At 41.0% G+C, this 26,356-nt stretch overlaps 1 protein-coding gene across 3 annotated transcripts in view; it reads left to right on the plus strand.

Annotated features, from left to right (window-relative positions):
* The window catches only part of magi3b (membrane associated guanylate kinase, WW and PDZ domain containing 3b), an 84,133-nt gene that overhangs the window by 41,244 nt on the left and 16,533 nt on the right, over window positions 1–26,356 (plus strand). For all 3 annotated transcript variants that reach the window (XM_081717512.1, XM_035524432.2, XM_081717514.1), the window contains exons 2-6: window positions 14,379–14,495; window positions 18,015–18,134; window positions 21,972–22,178; window positions 24,131–24,350; window positions 25,757–25,836. In XM_081717512.1, coding sequence (XP_081573638.1) covers window positions 14,379–14,495; window positions 18,015–18,134; window positions 21,972–22,178; window positions 24,131–24,350; window positions 25,757–25,836 — 744 coding nt within the window. The remainder of the gene's footprint in view (window positions 1–14,378; window positions 14,496–18,014; window positions 18,135–21,971; window positions 22,179–24,130; window positions 24,351–25,756; window positions 25,837–26,356) is intronic.

The following is a 26,356-nucleotide window of genomic DNA, read 5'->3' on the forward strand; positions in this document are numbered from 1 at the left end:
TTATACTTATAAATGAAGAAATTTGGGCATTTAGGTCTCTGCATATCAAAACATACCCATGGACATGCAAGTATGTGATTTCTACTTGTAAATTAAGAAAGCATTCCCCCTGAGAATAAGGAGAGTCCTGTGGCGAAATATATTTGGCACACAGGGAAAGTGAAAAAACCTTTTTTTAAAACCTTTTTTGATAATCTTAATTAAATGTTTATACTGTCTTTATAACAGATAATTATCCCACCTTAGTCATGGTCACATTTGATTTTGGACTTTTTTTTGGAACAATAACCCTGTATCTACTGGGACGGGGTACAATCACATCAGAGTGCCACCATGTTTCTTGGAAGATAACATAAATATAACTTAGGTTCTCACAGAAATTCCTATCTAATGTTTAGTTTCCAAATGTATTGGAATTAATGTTCTAATAATTTGTTTCAAAATTAAATATATATTACATTTTATGTAGTCTATTATTGAGTCAAACTTACAAGTGAATGTATCTGTACTATGTGTTAGTTAAATTTGAATGCAGTAGTACAATACTGTACTAATCTTCAACAGTTGATGGTGAATTCATGTCTTATTTGGTTTAGTTCTGAGGCTACAGGGTCTGTGCTTTAGTGCTACTGATGCGTAGACCTTCAGTTCATTGCTTCTTTTTGCTGAGTCATTGTGTTTCAGTTTCCCTTCCTTCTATACTTTGTCTTCTGTTGCATCCAAAGCCTGTATTTTTCAGCACCTTTGGATGCTGAGTCAGGATGCTGAGGATGCGTTCCACTTGTGGAGGAGTACATGGTCACTTGTGTGATGGGGACAGGTGTCTTTGTGATATGCAAAGTGCTCATTTGGCATCAGTGCACAAGTTCTGGACATCTCCATGTTGTTACCATGGATTAAGTGGAGGGGCACATCACTGTGTAGGAGTAGGGAGAATCTCAGAGGCTCTGATTTTCACTTCCTTCAGTGCAGGAGCTGCATGGCATTTCAGAAGCCCCAGGTTGTTTATTCCAGTGTTAAATGATCCTGTGTTTGCATGGACCTCTGTGTGCTTTGTTGGAAATGATCTTGAGAGTGGTTTTGGGTTTGGCCACTCCAGTGTTGTTACTGGCATGTGGTGCAGTAGATGTTTCTCTTCTGTTTGTTTTCCATTGGTGTCGAACAACAGAAGAGTTTGCATGGGTTTTTCACTCTCTAGGCCAGCAGAGGGAGTGGGAATGACTGTAGGCTGGTACTGAGTTCATGATTCATCCCCTCACTCAATGAGTGGTCTATAGGTTTGTGAACATCCAAGTGGGTCCCTGAACAGCCCTGGTTGGTATGGGGCATGTGCTGATTCCTGAATACTATTGTTGAGTTGTTCCTACAGATCATGCATCAGATGATCTTTGGTTTGTAGTTCCTTCTTCACTGCAAAATGTTCATCATTTAATGTTCTCTTGATATCTGCCATCTCTTTCAGAACTGTTTGCTTTTATTCATCTCTGTTTTTGTTTCTTTTAGCTCATCTGATAATTTTGCTATGGTTGTCCTCAAGCTCTCACTCTCTTCCCTTAAATTTTAATAACAAGCCATTGAATTGGTCTGCAGTTTTATTTAGTAGAGTCTTAAGATGTTCAGTCTCTTTACTGCTAGCATTGGACTAGGATTTCTCTTTTCCTGGGGGAGGGGTATACTGTTGAGAGGTGTGAAAGGGATGCCGGTTCTTTCATTTGGGTAAAGTCTTTAATGAAAACTTGGAGAGTAGGCTCACTTCCTTGTATCATAATTGTACTGCATTGGTATATGTTAAGTATTAAAAGCCATTTTTTTCCACACATATCACCATCCTAAAACACTACAATTTGCCAGTCTTTGCAGGTGCCTCTCTGGATGGAGCTGTAATGACAGGAAACTTTGTGCCATACACTACAGGTCTCTGTATAGAAAAGGAGATTACTCATGGTGTTTCTAATTTCTTTCTTTGTATGGTCAGCAAGTGAAGTCTAGGGTTGATGCTTCTGCTTGTAATGTTACTTAGAATGTTCCTGAGTATACTGAGAGTAGCTAAAAGGGTGGGGCCAAGATGCTGAGTATGCATTCTCTAGTTCCATTGTTTTATTTTGTTATAATTTGTTGTATTATGTTTTATTTTGTAACCGTCAAAATGCCATTTTCTGGTTACAATTGTTATATACTTTAGTATATAAGCCTAATATACTTTAATATACAAACACAACAACAAAATATAAAGATAGATCCAAATTTGGAAATCAATTATTTTTTAATGTTTAATCTACAAAATGTCCCCTCAATGTTATGATCACAGTAATGTGATAATTGATTGTTGTCTTTGTATAATTAGCTGCCTGTGTAGTTCTACCTTTTGTGTTTCACAATAAATATTTTATCTTATCTCACATGTACTTCTTCTTCTACTTCTTTGACCTCCTGACTGGCTCAGAGTTAAAGTAAAAGGGTCCAAGGATCCAGCAATTGCTGACCTTGGCAGTTGTGAGTTGTATACAGTTCCTCTCTTCAAATGTTTTCTGTTGCTCTGTTTCAATTGTTAGAAGTTATTATGTATTATAAGGGGAAAAAAAGAAACGTGCTTGACGGGATTGTAAAATTGTGAATTTTTTCTGATGAAAATTCAATATTTTTAGCATTAGCTCTTTTCCCCCTTGATGGTTACTTAATTCTCAGAATTCTGGAACCTCTCGCTCACTCCCTTTTGTTTATACACAGTGATTAACACTAAGACAATAAACACTATTCCAAATTTCTCTCTCATACCCACATACAATTATCCTGTGATCAATGATGAAAACTGAAGTACTATTGGCAGAATATGGGTGATTATGGTGATACATTGTAGATTGGGATTTAATGGTATGGTCTTGTAAACATGACACTTCTTTCCCTTCCTGATTAGCTTCTCACACTGTTTGGGCTTTATTGAGACACAAAGTGACAAGCTAATTTGACCTTGCTCATATTCCATGAACCCTGACAGTGTGACAGTGACAGTGACTGTGTGTTTGTGAGTGTTTACGTGAGTGAGTGCTTGCCCCTTAGCAAGACTGATATCCTTGATTGTTGGCCTCGAGTGTTAGTGTTGATAGAGTGGCCCGTCTGTCTAATTACCCAACACTTCCTCACACATGTGCAATATGGGACTATTCCCTTGCAAGCTAGTCCCCCATCATCAATGCTTTTACATATCTACGCAGACTTGAATGTGGTGTTATAAATTGTGATTATAGTCCATTGTGACAATTTATTTTTCTCTATCCGCTAAGCCAAAAGACTGCACTACCTATTTGTCATTGATTCTGTTCTAACTATACAGTTATTGTTTTTCACCATCTTAGGCGATTCTTCTAGCCCAATTTTTCTGTGGTTCAGGGATTCCCTCCTTTTAAGATGTCAGCTCAGTGCATGTGTTGTGGGCAAGCAAGAGGAATGACAGTCAATTTGTTCTGGTTGATCAGTGACGGTGAAGCCTGCATTTACTTGGCTTTGGATCCGACCTTATCAATGTGTGCACTGAGCTCAGTGAGGAGCTGGGTGGCCGTGCACAGCTGCAGTAGGAAAGTTGCGCTTTGCTGCCCTGCCCAAAAACGCACAGTCACCACTGATGCACGTGGCATCAAGTTGCAGATGCTCTCCTGTCCACGGCTCCAGCACTCAAGCATTGCCTGGAGGAAAGAGGAAAAGGTCCGAAAACCCTCCAGAGACAGAGAGAGAGAGAGAAAGAGAAAGAGAGAGGGGCACAGCATAATACACGAGACGTGGGAGGTGTCGAGGAGTGAGGAGGCAGCAGGCAGAGGAGGACTTTAACTTTGTCAGTGTTGCTGTGAGGACACTACTAAAAAAGAAAGAGGGAGAGGAGTGGGAGAAAGAGAGGTAGTAAACAAATGAACACTTATTACTGATTAACTGCAAACAGACTGGAACACAGCTGTGGCTGCATATGTGATTGTGTGTGTGTGAGAGAGACCGAGAAAGAGGGAGAAAGGTAAGTAGAATCTAAAAATACTGAGGCAACAGTGAAGGTGGGTGGAAAGGTGGGCAATGGAGTAAACAAGTGAGAGGTGAATGGCATAATGGGAAAGCAAAGGAGTAGCCAGACAGACCATGTCCTGTCCATGCACTGACCATAACCAGGCAGTGCCACTTGGCAGGCTCATTGCACACTCCCACAGCTAGCTAGGTTATGATCCGTAATACACACTGTATCTTCTCGGAACCATGGTGTCCCCAGTACCCAATGCTGTCTCCTACAGCCACGGTGTCTCCAGTGCCCAGTTCGGTTACACAGACCCATGGTGTCCTCAGCACCCTGCACTGTCCCCCAAGCACTCGCACACCAGAGCTCACCATCCTCTGAATGTCCTTCCTCTGGTGTGCTTTCCATCGGTCAAAGCTGGACTAGCTATCTACAGTGTGTGTGGAGATCATAGGTATCTTTCTGTAGAGCACCGAACACTAACCAGTTACTGGTCATGGAAACAGGGTTTTTTTTTACCCATGATTTTTTTTTACTCAATTATTGATAGATAGTGTGATAGTGTGTCTTGCTTCCACAGCTGCCGGAGCAAATGGAGCACTGCATCAAATGGCACACAGCACACACACGTGCACACAAGCGCACACACACACACACACATGCAGTTACATACACACCTGTGTACACACACATACACACACACACAAGCAAATACACACGTGCACAGTCATATACACACATACAAACACACACACGCACACGTCTCCTCACTGCTCCCTGGCTTGGTGCTATCCCTTCCCTGTACCCTGCACACTGGGTTTCATTTCTGAGCGACTCAGCGTGAGCATGACTGCAGTGAGGGGACTGGCTCCACTGCACCCGTTCACGGCTGGCCTGCACGTTGCCACTACGTGGTCAGTCTGGCTCTGTGGTTCAATGTCTGTTTTCCTCTGACTGTAATTCTGTTTGGGCTTCATTCAGGAAAGAGGATTAGGCACGTGAGTGGTACGAATTCTGTCAAAGATCTCTTGCTTCCTCTAGATTAAACTAACCATTGCCCTGCCTCATTCCCCAAAGTCCTAGTGATGTTTTCTCTTCAGCCCTTCCTTTATTTACTTTAATTAAAGTAAATAAAGATCATGATGGTGTAGTTAGGCTTTAATTGATTCAAATCACCAAAGGGACTTTTCTTTTTTGTCAGAGGAGAAAAGTCACGGGGGAGGCTTAAAGGAGGCTCGTGCTTAATTTAAACTTTCAAATTTGTCTTGAAAAGACACTGTCTGGTGCTCTCCTAAAAAATGAGACATCTTGGTCTCAAAATTGCTTGAATTGCTTCAAGGATGTCATAGCTTGTAATACGTTAAAGGGCAGATTTGATGTTTAGTATTCTGCTACATTTGAAAAATCTTTTTTTCATCAGCACAGGCAAAGAAGGCTTTCTGTAGAATGATCTTGCTGAAGTTGCTGTGATTCCTGCTGATGTTAGTGAACAAGGCATGTCCTACCACAGACGGACAGATGGCTATTGGCAGAGGGCTGTGTCCATCAAGTGTGAAGGGCAGGCATGGCCAATGAGGCATTACAAATAAAGGATTCAGCTCAACCTTGAAACCATTAAGATAAACAGTGTTTTCTCCAGGTCCTGCCATTCAGAGCTCCTCCTGCTCTGCAGTAGTTTTGCTTCATCTTAATTCTCATCTCCCTCCCTCCTCCTCTTCATTGATGCTGTAATGGAAGAGAATAATCCTTTCCTGTTTACCTGTTCTTGCACAGAATACTAAAAGCAAAACAAAGTCACCAAATATTTCAGAGTAACAGGCCTCACTCAGGATTGGTCTCCAACTGAATATAAGGCTAGCGACTAAAGATGGCCCCAGCTCTGTTCATAGCTGTCACGGAATGCTACCTTTCCCACTGGTCACGTGGTTCGGCCTGCCACGTGCAGTGGGAGTTCAATGTTAGTCTTGTTTGTAACCACGCCCATGTTGTCAGTGCATACCTGTACATGGTTTAGTTTTGTAATGTCTGTTTGTATTTAAACCGTTGTTGGTGTGTGCGTCCTTGTCAGTCATACATTCGTTGTAGCCTGTGTTAACGTTCATGTTTACATTTACAATGTTCCAAGTTATTTGTGTTTGTGTTCACTGTTTTTGGCAGTACTATTGTCTTGAACGTATGTCAATAAATGCGTGTCACCATCGAGGGAGTCTGTACATCCTGCTTCATGCCCTGCGGCACTCTGGCTGTTACAATAGCTAATAATGCACAGAGTACAGTCTTATATGCAGTAGTATAGTTTACTGATAAGTATAGTCCAGTTTCTGTTTTGTGATATAGGAAATCATAATTAAACATAAATAGGCATGCAGTAGTGGAGGACACATCTTACACAGTGTCAACTAGAGTTATGTAAATAGCTGTGAATAGCAATGACAATGACTATATCCATAATGCTGGAGTTGGGTAAGAATGCAGTGGTCAAAGGCCTGCACAGTTAACATTCATGGCCTGATGTGAGACATTTACCTGCTTCTCAGGTCTGACAGGTTCAGAGCACACACCATCTGAAGAGGTCACTCATGTAACATGTCAGAAGCACAGTCTGTCCCACTGCAGCTTCCCATCCAGCTGAAAGTTCAGCGAGTAATAGTGGGCAGGTGGAATGGAATTCCCTTGTATGTAATAATAATAATAATAATAATAATAATAATAATAATAACATACACATATAGTAGATACACATTAGTCTAGGTTCAGATACAATGTCTATATAAACAGTGCATTTTGCCTTATTGTACACAACTTTAATTGAATTTGCATTCCAAAACCTTTTCACAAGTTCCTTTTTAATTTTTCTATTTTAAACTACATAAAAGATATTCAAAGACTTATATAAAGATATGTTAAGCTTATGTATGTATTAAGTGCCAGTGGCCCCTATATCAGCATGCCACATAGTATGAAAACAGTGTGAATATATAAAGATGATTCTTAAGTACTGCTTTTATAATTATTTATTTAATAAAAGCTGCAATTTCATCATAAATCTCACCTTTTTATGAGTTAATGATGTTAGTAAGAAAGGCAAGATGAGTCGAGACAGATGACTGTTATATGCATAGCTTTTTTTAGCTATTAAGATGAGAAGTCCTGCTGAGTATCTGTTATTCACAGAGTTCTACTCAGGTGTGCAGCTTCTCCAGGTTCAATTTCTGCATTTCATTTCCCAGTTTCCTGTGCTCACTACTTGCTGTGAGTGAGTGAGTGAGTAAGTGAATGAGCTATGTGTATGCAAGCGCACACAGGCACAATTGCATGCTCGTCCATATAACGCTTATGGGTGATTCCCTGTGGGTGGAATATGAACACTCACACAGGCCAAAAGGCCTGCCTGTGTGTCAGTAAGGATACACACCCACACACACACCCGATGTGTCTACGTACCTTGCATATTGTTGTGCTCAACTAAACAAAATTAACAATTCATTTGCAAACACCGATAAAAACCATACTTTAAAAAAAAAAAAAAACGACCTGACTGTTCGGAGTTATTCGTAAAACAGCACATTCTGCACCCAAATACGTTTTGTCACAAAAGCCGTTATTGTCCATTGCCAAGACATTACAAGTTCACGTTTTACAGCTGAAAACGTCAAACGCGAGTACTGTTCTTGAATATAACCGATAAAGCCGTTCAGCCAATGAATGCGCAGTATTTGGGTCCAGTGACGCAACACCGCCACGAATTCTTTTAAAGCTACTGTCTGACAGGGATTTCAGAGTAAGTTTGTGGCAGTCACTATTAAATATAGATAACTTAGACGAAACTGAAGAGTCCAGTAGCAGAAACTAAAATTTCAGCATATAGAGGAGTTCATTTAAATTTTTTTTATTAAAATTTTTTTTTGGACCATAAATCATTTTTAGCACTAGCCATACACGGTGAAACGTGACCCGTCGGTGTTTAAATGAGTTTTAAATTACATTGGTGGATGGCATTCCAAGGCGTTGGCTAGATAACTCTTAGTAGTGAAAAATAACGCTTCGTCATTTCTTATTCTACATTATAGTTACCTAGCTTAGCTAGAGAAACAACCGCAGCAAATTACCTAGGACGTTTCCTTGACAGGCGCAATTAGCGACACTCCAGGTTCTCTACTCTATCGTAAGTTAGTTACTATATTGCCTTTTGTTGCAGTGTTCCGATGAGGTTTGTTGCTATGGCAGTCTGAGCCCGTGTTCAACGTTAGTGACAGCACTCCACTACCGCAAGCGTGCCCCTGTGCCGCGTGCACATATAAGCGCCTCTCGCGCCCCATACCATACTTTTCCCGTCCCACACGTATGTCTGTCTGTCTCTCTCCTCTGTGTGTCTTCACAGCCTGGCCTTTGGTGTTGCGATAACGGTGATGATTAGGTTAATTCTAAGGGGTTTTGTAAGCTTGCTGATATTTTCTTATATATGTTTATGTTATGTTTAAGAATGTTAATTTTCGCACTTAAAAGAAACTTGTATGCATTACATGGCTTTGTTTTTACTCTGAAACATGAGATGTGCTTTTGCCAAAAGAAAAAAAATGCTATTGGAGTTATCTGCTTTTGCAAAATACACATTTTCATTAATGTTTAATATTTGTGAGTTTCCAGTATTTTGTAATTATTTTTACAAAACAACTCAACTACAGTTTGATAGGTACTGCCTGGAATGCACAAATGTAAAAACATGATTTATCTGTATGTAACAACAAGAATGGTTTGAAGAAAATTGATTTTTTCAGAAGTGCAGAAACATGTTTATAACAACAACAATAACAATAAACAATGCATAAGACTTTTGTGTGTGCACATAGAGCAGGACTTGCTTGTGCGGATTATGACATCGTTATGAATGAGAGCCAAGGAGAAAAAGGCAGTGAAAAGGCTGAAATTGAGCCAGCTTGTTCTGCTTCTACTCATCCACCCCTGCATCAGACAAATGACTGCACCCATGCTGTCTAGCACACACTCAGATCAGCTCATCTCCATGTTGGGCAATCGGTCAGAATACTGTTATCTGAATCATGATGTATGGATTGTACAGCATCGTTTGTATTGATTCTTTGTGCATGGGCCTGTCACCCGTTTAGAATTGGAAAAGAATAGCTGACTAATGACTTCAGCTCCTAAACTGATGGCTGTATTTGTCTCTTTTCTGTGATCCCTGGGCACCTGGGAGGTGGAAAGGTGGATTCACCAGTGCAGGAGTACTATGTAAATGAAGTGGGTCAGGATGAGGTGATAGTATTTTGGTGAGAATTAAATAACTGCAAAAGGAATCCTGGAGACCATTTCATCACTGGACCAAAGACCAACTACTATGTTGTGTAAACTCAGTGCAATTAATCATTTGGTAACTCTACCAGCAGACACAAATGAATGTATGTCAGAAATGTGTGGCAATTCCTGTGGGTCATAGAATAATGTTGTTGATAATCAGTGTTATGAGATTCTATGGCAGTAGATGGGCAAGAACAGTGGTTAGAAATGTTATCCTTTATCACATAGTTCAGCAAGCTCTTTGATTGTAGGCTACATGGAGTGCATCATAATTAGCAGCTTCTCCCTTCTCTCTTGCATTTTCAAATGCTAAATAATCTAAGATACAAAAATGGTGTTTTCATAATGTGCCATTAAGCATAATTCTTGAAAAGCGTGAGAGAGATGTGTTAGCAACATTGGCTTCATAGCTGCAGCACAGAACTGAAAGAAAACGTTAGCCACTGAACAACTTATGGCTGATCAACTAGGTTATATTTGGTGTAAAGAGAAAATTGTGTAAATTTGATTAAAAAAAAATTGCCAAAAGATTCTGTTATCCTTGCTTTTTAAACGATTTGAGAATGTCTGTAATCTGTATTTTAAGGCAATGTATATGCTGGGTTAAGTGTACGTAGTGCATACAGTATATCAGTTGTTCCTGTTGATAGGCTCCCCTGAAATAGAAGGCCACTGTTGATTTTTTTATTAATCTGTCAAAGGCAGTTGATATAATGAATCAACCACTGATGTTGTGCTGTATTGACCCACCTGTGCAAGACAGAGAACCTTTGGTTTTCATGAAATTAGTTGGTTACACCAATGTCCTTAATTTAGGTTGTGTTCATTTCAGTGTTGACTTTGTGCAGTAATAATATGTCTTCCTTTTAAGCTGCCAATACTGTAGATTTCTACTGTTAACTTGTGTGAAGCAGGACAGCACATTATAACTGGGGAGCCAGTTGTTGTGTTTCTAATAGCTAGAGTTCCTTTCTGTGGTGTGATCCATTAGATGCACTATAGCATTACTTCCTTTGGTAAATGAGACTGCTGGGGATAACATTACCATTACAACAGGGTTTTCTCTCTTTATATCTGTAGCTGTCTCTCTCTCCTTTCTCTCTCTGTTCTTTCTCTCCATTGCTTTCTCTCTCTTATTAGTCTCTTAGGAACTGACTTGGCTCATTACTGGCCATGTAGTTTCAACATATGGATCAAATGCTTGACATTATTTTCCTTTCTAATTCTCTCCTTTGCTCTCTCCCCTCCTATGAATTCTGCCTATGATAGCTCTCCTTGGTCAGTTCACCATTCACCCCACACTCTGTAAGCATAATTTCTTTATATATATATATATATATATATATATATATATATATATATATATATATATATATATATATATATATATATATATATAGAGAGAGAGAGAGAGAGAGAGAGAGAGAGAGAGAGAGAGAGAGAGAGAGAGAAGGTCAAAAATTGTTCACATTATATCTTGGTTTTCATTGTTTGCTTCATGTTGTTTTCTCATTTTATTGTGTAAGCTAGTAAGTATGACTATGGTAGATCTGATCTCACTTTCACACAGTCAGAACAAGTAAGAGCTGGGATTCAGATATTCAGTAACAACTGGAGTTCAGAACTAAAGAAGAAGATGCGTACTCCATGTGCTATGTTTATTTCCCACTGTTCTCTTCCTCACCAGGCCTAGCCTTTACTTCCCTGTAGCCTTCTGTTTTAATAAAGGAGAACATTTACAGTTTTTTTTTTTTCTCTGACAGTGTCATATTTGATATGACTGTTTGTATTCTTTTTTAGTATTTGTGGAGGTAATGATGTCATCATGTCATATTTTCCACACATAAAGTCAAGGTTCACTTGTGTTGCTGTAGTTCTTGGCCAAACCCATGTGTGATGATGATAAAAATGTGAACAAGTCTTCTTGTTTTCTCCCTTTGGGAGAAAAATACGCACGCCTGTAATAATATTGTCTCAGACATGTGGGCACTCTCGAGACATAAAAGCAAAGAGCGAAGCAACAAGGTCATGGCTGGGGGAACAGGGAGAGTGAGTGGCAGATTTCATTGCTGTTTAATCCATTCTTCTCCTGTTTAATCCATTCTTCTACCTCTCTCTTTCTCTTTCTTACTCTGTCTCTCATTCATTATTATTCCCACCCTCCCCTCTGAGGTTTAGATTCGATCAGAAGTTCTTATCAGCGTGTGCAGAGTCGGTCACTGTCTTTCACCTTGTGCTTGGAAGCCCAGTGCAGGGCTGAAAGACACAAGTGAAAAGTGAACAGTGTTCAGAAAGGGAGACTCACATAAAGTAGACATTTTATACAATGCTTATTGTACTCTTATTTTTAGCTTGGTTCTGTCTGTGGTAAATTTGAAATCTTTTAAAGCATGAGGTAAAGTCTCCTTTTTTATCGAAGGTTGTTTGGAGAAAAGTAGGCTAATGTTTGTTAAAGCGTGTGTAGAGGATTTTCCCTGATTACAATCCATAGCTTCATCTTCATGCTATATACATTTTGAAAAATCTAATTATTTGACTAGATCCAGTGTGAGAAAATGGTGTGATATTGTTTTAATTCCCTAATCCTTTCTGTGTGACAAGAAGGGTGACATCTTCATGGACTACAGTGATCCTGTAAATAGCCTTGAATGCAACCCTTTCCTCCTCACTGATCTGTTTTTACAAGAGCAGTTTTTAGATGGTGCTGTTATACTCAGGAAGAACTTTCCAGGCTCTTGACTTGTTCCCTTTGGCCATGTGAAAATAAGACTTCATGAATTTAAGATTAATATCATTGGCCACTTAAATATTTGCTTGGATGCTTCTATATATTTTCTCTCTAAGAAGATTTGTGTAATGGTGAATTCTGGACTCAGGTGAGATGATTGAGTCTTTCACCTGGCCACCTCTTCAGACGAGTAGGATGAGAGAGATTATGGAGAGGGAAGCTCAGAGGAGGAGCAGCAGGTAAGGGAAATCATGGCAGCCCACTCTTTAGAAGCTCTGCACAGAAGGTGGGGGCACTGATGATGGCTGATGTTGTGTTCAGCCTGACCCACAAGGAGCATCTCGACAGAGAAAAATAGCTCAGTGAACAAAAGGAGGGAGGGGAGAGAGAGAGAGCGAGAGCGAGAGAGAAAAATGGTGATGCAACTGTCTCATGGATATTACCTCCCATGTGTTTGTGTGAATGAAATTATGAACTGACTGACACTGAAAACAGTTGTCTGTGTTCTAAATGGAGACAATAAACCAGTCAAAACATTATTACATTAACATTATTTACATTAAACATTATTTTTTTAACCATTTCAGAAGTTATGTTTAAGAATGTGCTGCACCTTGAGGGCTATTTCAGAATATTTCAGTCCCCTGCAGCCAAAAAGAGGGAGAATACTGTATTTTTGTTTGGCAGTGACTCTAGGACTTGCCTGTTTGTCTGTGTGTTTGAAACATACATACATACACAGAGTGGAATCTAGGGCCAGTGCTCTCACTGCAACCAGTTTAATTCAGTGCAAATTTCTCACCTTGATTCCTCTCTACGCTCCCTGTCTGTCCTGGTCTTAAATGAGTCAGCTCGCAGCTGCTCTTAGAGCTGTTACACACCCAGGTGAGAGAGGAGCGTTTGTGTGTGTGTGAGTGTGTGTTTTGTGTTTGGGGGGGTGGGAGGATGCATGTACACCTAATCTTTCATCCTAAGTGTAAAATAACTGGCCATTTGCATTCCTCTTCTGTTTTACCTAATTATTTAAATGAATTCCAAATGTAACATAATTGCAAAATCCCACAGAGATATATATATATATATATATCTGTGGGATTTTGCAGTCCCATTATATATATATATATATATATATATATATATATATATATATATATATATATATATATATATATATATATATAAAATTATTTATTTATTTTTTATTTATTTATTTTTTATTTATTTTTTATTTTTTACATTTACTTTGCATGTTTTCATTTTATCTAGGAAGACAATTTGGACCCATATTACCACTGTGCACCTAATTTCAAGGTATTGTCTTTGTGTCTCATTCTTGTTAAAGAAAAGAGATTTATACACTTAATAAGATCCTGGTTAATTCAGCACTTAAATCTGCTATGACACTTGTTTTTTGGCTCAGTAGTTCCAGCATGCCATGTTGTATTGTTTGCAGGATTATGTTGTACGTGGGGGCCAGTCTGCAGAGCAGGGGAGGATTAGGAATAAGGCACCCAAGAGCTTTCTCTTCTATCCTCTCTCTCTGTGTTGTTGGATTCCAGTTCTTTCTGCTTTCTCACTCTGCTTTTTACTCTCTTTCATCAGTTCTTTCTCATCGCTGTCTGCTATTACTCCCTTTCTGCCCCCCACTCATTCATATCATCTTTTCCTTTTCCTCTCTGTCGCCCTCGTTCCCTCTCTTAGCTGCTCAACGGTGTTGCTCCTTCTCCTTCGCAGAAGCCTGCCAACTTCCCCTGCCAATTTTGCCCACTTTGCCCAACTCTTTGAGAACTCTGGCAGAGTTGGCACTTTAGAGCTGTTCAGCGGGAAAAGGCAGAAAAGAGTTAGGGCCTTTCAAACTCTTATTTATGCGAGGTCCTCATTTCACGTGGGTCTTCCCTCCTAGACTTCACACTTGCTTTTTGTCAGCATTGCTAGCTTGGTTAAGAAGACTTTGCTCACTGTATTGAGCAAACATTGCTGAAATTCTGTGGGACATGTGGGATGTTTTGGGGTTTTTTTGTGACCAAGGACTTGTGTGGTGTGCAGTTGCTGTCACTCTTGAGCAATTTTTTTATAAGAGCCAGTTGAATGACCTTAAAAAAGAAGCCAAGTCTCCTTTTCTGCAGCATCTTTGAGAGACAGGAGACAAGTATTTACTCCCACAGTTAGGATAGGACTGAATTTGCTACATATGGAGTGTTGTTTTGCTAATTGGATTATTTGGTTATGATTGCATGGGTATCTTCTGGATACTGGGTATGAACTGTGAGCCTACTCAAGTCTTCTGATCCTTACCCCTTCCGTTCTCTCCCTCTTTCTCTGTCTCTGTCTCTCTCTCTGCAGGGAAAGTGCTGAACACCGATTTGAGGCATTACCTCGGCCTGCAGTTCCAGAAAGGATCACTGGACCACAAGCTGCAGCAAGTCATTCGAGACAACCTTTACCTGCGCACTATACCATGTATAACAGCTACATGCACACCACTAACACACACACTCACACACATACACACTCATCCTTCTTGTCTCTCTGCCAGTCAATTCTTTTATCTCCAAAGTCTCCTCTCATTTGGCTGTCAGAGTGTAGAAGCCTGCCATGATGGAGTTGGGCATCTGTGGAACTCCTGCTTCTCCTTTCTGCTGTTCCACCACCCTGCTGTATTATTCAGCTCTTCCTTCCTCTGCGAACGCCTGACCACAGAGACTGCAGACTGTCTAAAACTGAGGCTGCTAACATGAGGGGTTTAGGGAGGTGCAGCGCTTACAAAAGCAATGGGTTTTGAGCTGTCACCCTGGGCTGAATTTGGCAGAGGACTCTTTTTTTTTTGTCCCTTAGATGTTTTCTTTGGGTGACACAGCAAGGCGCCCTGGTTATTCATGACAAAAATCGCTAGTAAAAATCTTTTTGTATGACACTGTATATATAAACTGTATTTAAAGAATGTTCCATTGTTTCCAAAGTTCTCCAAAGACTGTTGTTTATTTCAACACCACAGAATCATAGCCAATACATGTTTATTTTTTTACCACGTGCCAGCAATTTTTTTTTTCTTCTCAGTAGTGTTAGTTGTTGTGAGCGTGTGCTTACTCCAAGAAGTCAAACGCCAACCACTGCATATTTCCAAACTATGTCTCATGCTGCTGTTTTTAAAGTCACGTAAGCCTAACGCATGTTGTTCGAATCTGTGTGTATGGGTGGCAGGATGCCCTGCACTGGCAACTACTGCTGACTGACAGAAGAGAGGACCAATACTATCCTTTCCAGCCTAAAAGCTTTAAAGGGCCAGTTGTACACAATTGGACTCTTGGTTACTGTTGTCAAGGCTGTCGTCTTGGATAGTGTTGAGAGAACAGAACTCACATCTCACTTTAAAGATTGTCTTGTTCTTTCAGGACCAAGAATTAGTTTCTGAAATTGGCATGAAAGGTATTTCAGTCTTATAAAATATTGTGGAATCAGAATACCAGAATGGTGTCAGATGATGTTGTTGTTATTTAAGAATACTGTAGCGCAAGTTAGACTGATACAAGTGAATGTTTGCACACTCAGAATGAAGAACAGTGTTATTCTTTGATATGTGTGCAAAATGCAAATCTCCAGGAGACCACCAGTGAAATCAGATGAAACTTGGTTCCATGACAGCAATATAAGCAGCTGTGGTGTTATCCTTCCGTCACTCAGTACATGGCTTCTGAAACAGCAGCTCAAAACTGTCTGCATACAGAACCATGTGGTACAGAACCAAGCACAACAGTGAAAACCACAGGCAGCATCATATTCCTGTCCTACATGCATGCTTTTAAACCAAGCGCTCCTGGGGACTGGTGAACCACAGGTCTGACGTGTGTCATCCACGTCACCAACTGGACTTTGACGAGGTCTGCAAGGCTTAGGGCGCCATTCAGGACCAGGCTTCTGTCTAAACTGTCTTTCCAGTCTATCCTGTCTCTCATCTTTCTGCTTCTTGTTCTGTTGGTCTGTTTCTGTACCAAGGCATGTGCCCTGAGTCTGTTCCTGCTGAGGATGACATATGAGAGGGTTAAAAAAAAAGAGAGAAAATAAAGAGTTATAGGCAATGTGCAAAGAAAGAGAATGAGCTGGAAAGCAGTGCCTCTGGTGAAGGTGCAGGGCACTTGGTAAAAGCTTTCAGAAGCTCCTGTGATGGAGGGTCAGAGAGAACAGCACTCACCCTCTCTTCACTCCTACTTTACCTTATCTACTCTCATCTCAATTCCTTTCCTCTCCTTTTGTTTGAAGAAAACTTCATTTGCAGCATCTGGTACAGGTTGTTCCTTTGTGGCAATAATATGCTCCTCGTTTTAACCTACAAATTAGTACAAATGTATTCATTGTGTATTTTCGTACTCTTAAATTGAAGTCTCTTCTCCAGACATTTGACTGCATTTCAGTATTGAGAATCTAACGTAACTGTACCTCGGAAGACAGCGAAGCCTGTTGGCATTTTCTAGCTCCCACACAAACACAGCTGAGAAATGTCAGCTCTCATTTTTGGCCTTTTATTCTGAAGAAATGCCACCTTCGGATGCCTCTTGTGTGCAGCTAAATAACCAACCAAGCTCCAAGACATCTCCCAGAGTGTATAAAGCAGCTCAGCTGACTTCCTTGCTCACACACACCTGATCTAGCTTAATTACTCAGACTGGTATATAAATGAGAGCAGGGAACGCCCCTGAACTGTGCTGACCTCTGTTCTGATGGGTCCTATTCTACATGCAGACAGAAGAGCAGCTCCCACAGTTGGAAACTTCATGTTAATCTCATGCGTAGGTGACAAGTTAAAAAGTATCTTTTCTGAAATCTTGGAACTGGAGCGTGAAGCCTATGTTTGATCAAATTGAGAAACGGAGCTCTGGAGAGGTGCAGCTGGCTGGGAAGGCTGTGTCCTCCAGCTGGGACTTCAGTTTGATGCTTCAGCCCTCCACAGCTGATAGTTTGTGGGGGCACATTTGGCTCCATGTGTGGGTGGGAAGGATGGCTTGGTCCCCTCTCTCTGTCGAATCAGAAGAATGCCAACTAACTGTGGGTGTCTGTTAGAACATATACAGCACTGGGCAGTTAGCAGCCTTCTGCCAGTGCATTCAGCTGCCCTATGATGGTGTGTGAGAGGTTATATGGTGTCGACTGCTATACATGAAGTCGGGTTAGTGGGTGGGAACTGGCAACCACTACAACTGGAGAAAAAACTCACATAACCTTATCTCAAGAAATACTCACTTACAGGCTTGTAGTAGTGTCATTTAGAGGACGCACCAATATTGTGTAATCACACGGTCAAAAAAGCTACAAAGATACTTTTTGGTGAGAAACATGGTGAGAAATGTGACTGTGCTTGAGTAGCACTTGAACCACACAATATGTTCCCTGTTGTAATATTCTCTTGTTCTGAGTTTAGCTAATTATGCATATTTCAGAGCTGCCTTTATATCGTCCCCCTCTTCCCCCCTGCGTTCTCACTTTCTCTATTGCTCTTTCTCGCTCTCTCTCTCTCTTTCTCTCTCTCTCTCTCGCTCTCTCTCATTCTCTGTCTCTCTAAGCATTCTACACTCAAAACTCAAGGCTTTTCAACAAACATCCTCAGCGTTTTTTTTGTTTGTTTGTTTCATGCCTTTGTCACACACTGCTTGTGCTCTGTAACAAAATTTGAAGGATCAAACAACTTATAGTTGTCTAGTTATGATTCAAACTTATAATTCAACCCCCAGTGGCTCTTTATCTAATTGTCACCATACATGTAAGAGTGATTTTGAGATTGATCTCTTTTCTATTTAACAAATCAGATTAATTGGAATGAGATTGACAGTTCATTCAATTAGTTAATCAAATTACTCTGTTGTGAATAGGCTGAATCAATGCACAAACTTTCCCAACAGTGATATTAAGAGACGTATAGAAGTTGTTCATTTGAGACGTCTCCCAAGAGCAGTACCGTTTCTGTAACTGAGTGCACTGTATTTGAAGGTACTACCCGGCTGCCAAGAGAGGGGGAAGTTCCAGGAGTGGATTATAACTTCATCAGTGTGAGCGATTTCAGGATCTTGGAAGAGAGTGGTCTGCTGCTGGAGAGTGGAACCTATGATGGTAAGGAGCATGTGTCAGGGGATAGTTTTTGGTAATCCACTTTGTTTTGTGCAATAGTGATGTTTGGGGTAAATTGATTTTTAAGACACTGTAGAAAATGACAATTGTTACATTGGCAAATATTACTGTATCTTATAATTAAAGTGTTACTGTCTTCACACTTAATTAACAGTGTATTCTCTATTTATACAATTCTATACATTGCATATACATTCCAAATATAGCATTTAATTTCTGTATTTAGAGGTTTACTCTCTATACACTTTCCTGAAAACTGCAAAATGCAAGCTCAGATATGTTCCATTTAGTCTCAGCTAAGATAAGCTAAGGGATAGATTTAGCTTAAGAGTTTTTCAGCAGAAGATGGTGACTTTGTGAGTGTGAGATTACATGGTGCAAACATGCTTGGTGGCGCTTTCAGAGGGAACTACTATAGAGCCTAGGATGGGGTGATCTAGCCACTGTAACGCTATCAAACCTTCCAGCACCACATATGCTTCAGGGCCTAGAGAAAGGCTTAGTCATAGTAAATAAGCCCTGCTTGGAGAACAGACAGACCTTATATCACTCTATTTCTGACCAGCTTTGTGAAAAAGACACAAGGCTAAATTAAGCCCTTCTGTTTGACTGGCTTGCTTGTCTGTTGTCTTCACAATTTTGCAATCGTCTCTGGTGTGAGGTCATTGTGTCTTCTGCCCATCTGCTTAAATGAGAAAAAAAAAAAAAGAAAATGCACAGCAAAGGAGTCGCTTTTGATGTGTCTGGACCTCTACACTGAGACTGAGAGAGCGAAAGAAGGAGAATAAGAGAGCGCGAGTGTGTGACAGAGATAGCGGGGGGTGTGAGACAGAGAGAGGACTGGCTGTGCTAGGCGCTAGGCTAGGGGAGTTAATGTGGCCCCGTGTTGCCTGCGTGATGAAGACTGTGCCAGTGAAAGCCTGCTGGGATGGCCAGCTGTGTCAGACAGACATGCCCATATGTGCCCGGGCTCAGAGAGGGGAGGATGCTGTGCTCACAGAACATGCACACATACATGCACACAGGCCCAAACACACACGGCCACACACACACACACACCCACACCCACACCCACCCACCCTTCATATGAAAGGGCTGGTTTTTGAGGTACCGTTGAGGACTTGCCTTTTGATGGCTAGAAGATCAGAACATTTGGCAGAACTAAAATGGAATTAGCCTTTCTGTTTGGAGATGTGAACCTTGTTTCAAATGCAACATGAGATGGCTGGAATGAATCTTAAGCCAGAAAAGGATTTTCAAATGAGATCCATTATTAACACTATAGTTTATTCTAAGATCAAGTTTAAAGATTATGTTTTAGTGTGTCCTGATTCTCTTTTATCAAGAGCGTACATTGATTTTCACTTTCTGCTTTCTAGACATCCTCTAATATGACTGTAATGAGAGACGTGCAGTTAAGGCTTATACCAATTAGGAGCTGACACTGGGCAATAAAGATTCAATGCTCACTGAAATCTGATGGTAACCACAGCATTTCTATGAAGCATTTGTTAACGTGTCATATTGGTAGCACTTATTGTTAAGTGTTTCCGATCTCACTATTGTTATTCTTATCTGCCTAGTATATCTTCCTTTAGTGATTTAGGAGTCCTGTTGGTAATGTCTCATTTAACATTGAATTCTTGGTGCTTATTCCAAGCTGGTGCATACTGATAAGTTAATTTGCAGTCTACAATCATGAGCAGTTGTGAATTATGATCTATTAAGTCAAGCCATGAACTCTGTAATAGTATTCTGGAGTGTGCTCAGAGTGTCCAGTCGTTTGCGTGTTCAGTCTGTGGTATGTTCAATGTGTCTGGTCTGTGGCATGTTCAGTCTGTTTGGTCTGTTGAGTGTTCGATGTGTATAGTCTGTAATGTGTTCACTGTGTCTGCTGTGTCTGGTCTATTGCGTGATCAGTGATCATTCTGTGGCATGTTCTGTATGACAAGTACATGGCATGGTAGCTCAGTGGTTAAAGTACTTGACTTGTAATCAGAAGGTTGCTGTTTCAAGCCCCACCACTGTTGGGCCCCTGAGCAAGGCCCTTAACCCTCAAGTTGTACTCACTCATAATTGTAAGTTGCTTTGGATAAAAGCATCAGCTAAATGCCATACAATGTGTGACTAGTATGTGGTGTGCTCAGTGCCATTTCACTTTATTTAGATCATCTTATTCTACATTCTATGCATGAATATTACCTTGTCTATCAGCCATGTCAACAACATTAAGAGCTTGCAGTGGCCCAGTCTGTTTTTTAGTTAGATTGCACAACTCCCATTAGATCAGTGCTGACAAATTACACCTTAAATGCACCTTGACGCTGGGTGGTGGTCACACCTCTGCATCACTTGCACCCAGAGAAGTGAGTTTGTTTGGTGATTAATCACAGTTCGCAGGCAGGTGTGATGCCCCTGGGCCTGAGCTTGGCATTCACCTCCTCATGCCTCTGAGTTCATCTAGCTATCAGTCAGAGCAGAATAAGGGATTTGTGCTGTCAGAACCTTCGTAATCCCAGGGCATATTCTGAACGGGCTAAAGGGAGTTATAGACAGTAATTAATTCATGTGTTTTAAAAGCATATCCTCTTGTGGCTTCCACTGTGATTTTCTAATTAAGCTTCTTATAGTACACCATGCAAAGGAGGAGGTTCAATCTAACTGATGATTACCAGGATTGTTATATAGGAAACAAAATTGAATATTTGACCTTAAACTTCTGTTTTCCTGCACATTCAGTAATTATACCAAGAGGAACAATTTTAAATACTTTTTGGATGAAAGCAGCAAACAAATATAAGCCACAACAAATATGGTTAATTTGAATATTTGAACTGATCTGTTCATAATTTATAAAGGTTGAGCAGTTGATTTGAATACATGTTTTTCTTTGGAATGGACCCCATCATATTTAGACTGATTTTACGAGACTAATGAAACTCCACACACTCCACACACCAGTGAATTAGAAAATAATTTAAGCACATTATATAGCCCACTGATTGGATACTCCATTATTGGTGCTGAATATTAATGAAATGTTTTTGCATTAGAATAAAACAAGGAAGATGGGGTTCATTACTGAGTCCAATGGAGAGTGTAATTGCTATGACAGTGCCACCAAACGAGAGGGCTTCTCGTTCAGTTGGGTTGCCAGTCCTTAAGCTCCTTGTGAAGAAATGAGCTGAGTGGAGACAATGAAACTTTCTTTATTCTTCTTTATCCTTCCCATTTCAATTTATTGTAGGGACACCCCGTCATGGTCCAAATGAACCTCATACTACATAAGGCCTTCTGGTGCGTTCTGAGTGCAACCGCCTAGCTGCTCTAGCCATTTTGGGAGGTTTAGATTCTGTGGCATTTAAAGGTGAGACAGTAGAATATTCAGCATACTTTGTCTTCTTTGGCGGTTCTCCAAGTATAGAAGTCCCAGTGATTCAGATTCAAAGTGAGCATGAGCTACTGCCGGGAACGAGCTCTCCTGAGTCTGCTGAGAGAGTTCAAGCCCAGCACTGTAGGAGAGAGAGGGCATGCCTTCAGTGCCTTTTACAAGATGACTGGTGTTTCTGAGAGTGCCTCAGTGCCCCCACCAGGGGACTTTGAGCAGTCTCTTTTAAAATAGCTAAGGCCATTCCCATCGCATATTCAACTGTGCCTGAGTCAAACAGGTGGAGCTAGACAGAAAAATATGATTTAAATTCCTAAATTAGGTTAGGTTTTGTAACCTAACCTAAGTGTCATTCAAATTTTAAATACATCACATGAAAGAATCTCTTCCAGTAATGATTAAATCAGACACCATTGCTTTGTTTTTGAAAGGCAACTACTATGGCACACCCAAACCCCCAGCAGAGCCCAACGTGGTTCAGCCCGACCTGGTTGACCAGGTCCTGTTTGAGGAAGAGTTTGGCACAGAGGTCCAACGGAAGCGCACCACTTCTGTCAGCAAGATGGACCGCAAGGACAGTGTTGTCCCCGAGGAAGAGGATGAAGAGGAGCGGCCAGCATTGCCAAACGGCCTTCCAGGTATGTGTGCGTGTCTGTCTGTCTGTACATTACATAGGTAAAATTGATATTTTTCAGGTACCTGCTTGACCGCCACAGTGCAAAAGCAGAGGTACTATTTTGAGATCAGGATCAATAAAAATATCAGTCCATTTGAAGTCTTACCTTTTTTTCATCAAGCAGTGCTTAACAGATCAGTTGGTTTAAATTTCCTCTCTAATTTAGCAGTGTAAATTTACATTTCATTAGCACTGCTGCTCTTCATCTGAGGACCCTTCACTCCCAGAGAATGAGACCACCCACCAGCACATGAGCCAGTGTCTTGGGCTCTCTCTCCTCAAAGGCACACACTCTGAAAGGTTTGCTCGCCCCTCAGCATCCTGCGGCCCCACTGCTACTCTGTTCCACCGAGACAGAGATAAGCTCCCCTTACTCCTGCCTCGCTCCCCAGAGAACTACACCTCTCACAGTCGGAGGTCAGCGACAGCAGGAGGCGGTGCTGACCGTGGGCCCTCGGTCGCTATCCTCCTCCCATCAACTTTTGCTCTTGCTGAAAAGCAGGCTGTTCAATGCACCCTGACAGAACCATGTGCACTTGCGGGATGACAGCGTCCTGATAAATTGAAGCAGGAGCTGGTTTTTTTTTTACCTTATAACACTAATCACATGTCTGTGTGTTAATTTCTTTTATTGCAGGATAAATGCTTTGGGTTTGAGTACCATAGCATGCCACATCACACGGTGTGTCATTTGCTAAGTAGCTAAATATATATTTATGTATATAGGCATATTTATTCAGATGGCTGATGCACTGTATGCATGAGAACTGTTGTTTATGCTGTATTACATCTAATAGTCCCAAGGTGAATTATCCAAGGTCATGACCCTGATGTATGGTAATACACACCTTACCAAGTAATGACTGTTTTAGCTGTTGAATGTTAGTTTTTGACCCTTGCAGGCTTTACAGAGGGGAATATGTAGAGACACACATGGGGGATGAAGGATAGGGAAAGAGAGAGAGCACTATAGAAAAAGGAGGGCAGAGAGCCAGTGAGCTCTAATCAGATGCAGTGTGCCTACATACATCTTGACCTGCTTTGATGTACTGTGCACAGTCCTTAATGGACATCATAATGGAAGTCATCTTAATGGAAATCTATTGAAATAGTGTGGGGGGGATGACTAGAGTATCTCTAAAGTAGGCATTGTTGCCATGGTACCAAGCAGAATGTGCATGTCTGGCCCGTGGTAGGCTGGGCCCTCAAGTGTATTGCTATTGATTAATTTCTGAATCGCCGAGTGGCAGTGCATTTGCATACTTATGTATGGCTGTTGGGAGTGGTAAATGCTCTCGTCACAGCCTTGGCTGAGACCAATGAAGAGGAAATAGCTTCTGAATATTCGCTGAAGCAAATAATCCCTTCACTTGTAAAGAAAGAAAATGAATGAAGATGTTTTGGCCTTACTTTGAATCATGGTGGCCAACAGAATGCATCTTTTGTGTCTGGATTTCTTGTTTTCGGGGGCCGTTGCTTCTCCCCAAAATGAGACAAACAGAGCTGGCACACTGAGGGACTGTTACCAGAGGCTGCAGCTTCCTATTGTGGTTTGTAAATGACATGCAGCACAATACCTTTCCATCGCACCCTAGCTATTTGTACTCTTAACCACAGGGCAGAAACATACGCATCCATGCAGTACGCAGTAAAAACAAGATATGGACAAACTGCCTGAAGTGGCCTACACGGGTAATAGCAGAGCTGTAGTCCTGCCTGTCTCTGCCTTTCCCCTTCACACAGCTGAACACCAGAAGAGTCGCCACCCGCTTTCCATCTTCCACTCTGTGCTGACATGCAAATTGCTTGCCCCACCTTGTCTCTGTGGCACTTTGCATTTTGTCAACTCTCATCCATCCCTCTCTCACTCTCTCCTTCTCTCCCTGTCTCTCTCACTTTCACTCTCTCTATCAGAGGGAGGTGAAGAGTGGGGGAAGCCAGTGCCCAGCTACAACCAGAGGAGCAACAGTAGTAGCAGTGTTGTCCGTGGAGGAGGAGGTGGTGGTGGGTCTGGTGGAGTAGTTGGCGGGGAGCTTCGCACTTGGAGCTCTCTCCCCAGAGACGACAGCCTTGAACCCCTGCCATTCAACTGGGAGATGGCCTACACTGAAACTGGAATGGTCTATTTCATTGAGTGAGTAGATGTGAGAGGGTTGTCTGCTGTGAAGGAGTTTGCTGTCCCCCCAGAGGTTTCTGTCTCAGTTCTTTTGCCCTCTATGTTTATTAAGCTTTCCTGTCACTTCTTGCTGTTTGTTTATTATTTGCATATTTATCCAAGTCTGAGATCAGTTTTTGGCTGACTTCCTAAATCTCTTTGCACACACTTACATTGTAGGATAAGCACACAAATATTGAGCAATCACTATATGAGGAATTTTGAAATGAGCATGGTATGATAGTAATATAATTGTGAAATACAGTATATAGTTTGACAAAAGTTCCACTCCTCGGTAGCATATCAAAAGTGCAGTGTAATGAGTGGGGAGAGAATTATTTTATAGTGTTTTTTCGTTGGTCTTATTAGCTGAGACTAATAGGTGTTAATCAGCTGGTGTCTGCTTCTTCCTCTAGTGTTGGGTCACACCCTACACTAGCCATCTTCTACAGTTTCGGGGACAGATGAAGATCCATTATTCAGTACTGCTTTTGTTTTGGGGGGGGATCCTGTCTTCTCTAAGAAAGCAGACAGCAGCAGGAGTAAATATAGCTCACACCATGGCCTAGATGCTCTTTAAAGAAGTGTGAGACAGGTTGTGTGTGTGTGTGTGTGGGGGGGTGTCTGGGTATATGTGTGTGTGTTGCATGTGTGCTTGTGTGCAGGGTCATTAAATATTTCAGTGTTTCCAACATAATCCCAAATTGTTTATATGTTAATACTAGACAGCCAAATTTAATAGTTAAGATCTCACCTCAGTGGGTGTGCTTCAGAGGTGTTTATTCTCAAGTGCTTGACACTTGTTTTTTTTTTTGTTTTTTTTTTTTTCCAAATGTTAAGCAATTTCAAAAATATGTGAAACTGAAGAATGTGGGTATTGAATGATACCATTCCATGATCTAGCACATTCATTTTACTGATAGAATTGTGTCTACTGCAGAGGAATGTGCTACTTTATCTGAAAGTAAAAGTGCACGTTGTATAAGTCAATGTTTCCTATTTAATGTTTGGCTGTGAAACTGAGGCTTAACCTGTCACCCTTCTGTTTATGGGCATCTCAGTGCCAGTGAGTTCAGTGTCATTTGGAGAGCATTTAAGATACTCAGTTCTAATGAATATTTATAACATCTGCTTGGACTTGGCTAAATGAGGGAGGTCAGATTGTGCTGTGGAGACTTGCTGCTCTGCAATCTACTTTCAGCACTTACCTGACACACCTGAGCCAGTTAGTCATAGTCATGGTTTCATTTGAACATTGGAGGAAAGAAGCACTGCAGATAAACTCTGCAGAGTAGCAGGTCTCCAGGAGTGGGTGCACCTGTGCTAAGCAGTAAAGGAGAAAATTGGGAGTGAAGGGGGTCACCCTTGTCCTTTCTGTCCAACAGCCATAACAGCAAATCTACAACATGGCTGGACCCTCGCCTTGCCAAGAAGGCAAAACCTCCTGAAAAGTGTGAAGATGGAGGTAAATCTCTCTCTCTCTTTCTCTCTCTCATACAGTTGTATTCAAAATAATAGCAGTCCAACATGACTAACCAGATCAATCACTGTTTTTGGTCTAAATTATATATATATATATATATTACTACATGGCATATAACCTACCAGTAGGTGTAGTGGAGTCATAGAAAACCATCAGACCCAACATTCATGATATGCATGCTCCTGAGTTTGTGTAATTGAATAATTAATTGAAACGTGCCTGTTCAAATTAATAGCAGTGTGGAGCTCAATTGGTGAGGTCATTCATTCTGTGAAGAAACAGATGTCAGTCAGGTGGCCCTTATTTAAGGATGAAGCCAACACATGTTGTACATGCATTTCTCTCTGAAAACCTGAGGAAAATGGGTTGTTTCAGACACTGTTCAGAAGAACAGCGTACTTTGATTAAAACGTTGATTAGAGAGGGGAAAACGTATAAAGAAGTGCAGAAAATGATAGGCTAAAATGATCTTGGCTAAAATTATCTCCAATACTTTAAAATG

Source organism: Electrophorus electricus, chromosome 7 (assembly GCF_041902795.1).
Source record: "Electrophorus electricus isolate QZ-2024a chromosome 7, ASM4190279v1, whole genome shotgun sequence".
Classification (NCBI taxonomy): Eukaryota; Metazoa; Chordata; class Actinopteri; order Gymnotiformes; family Gymnotidae; genus Electrophorus; species Electrophorus electricus.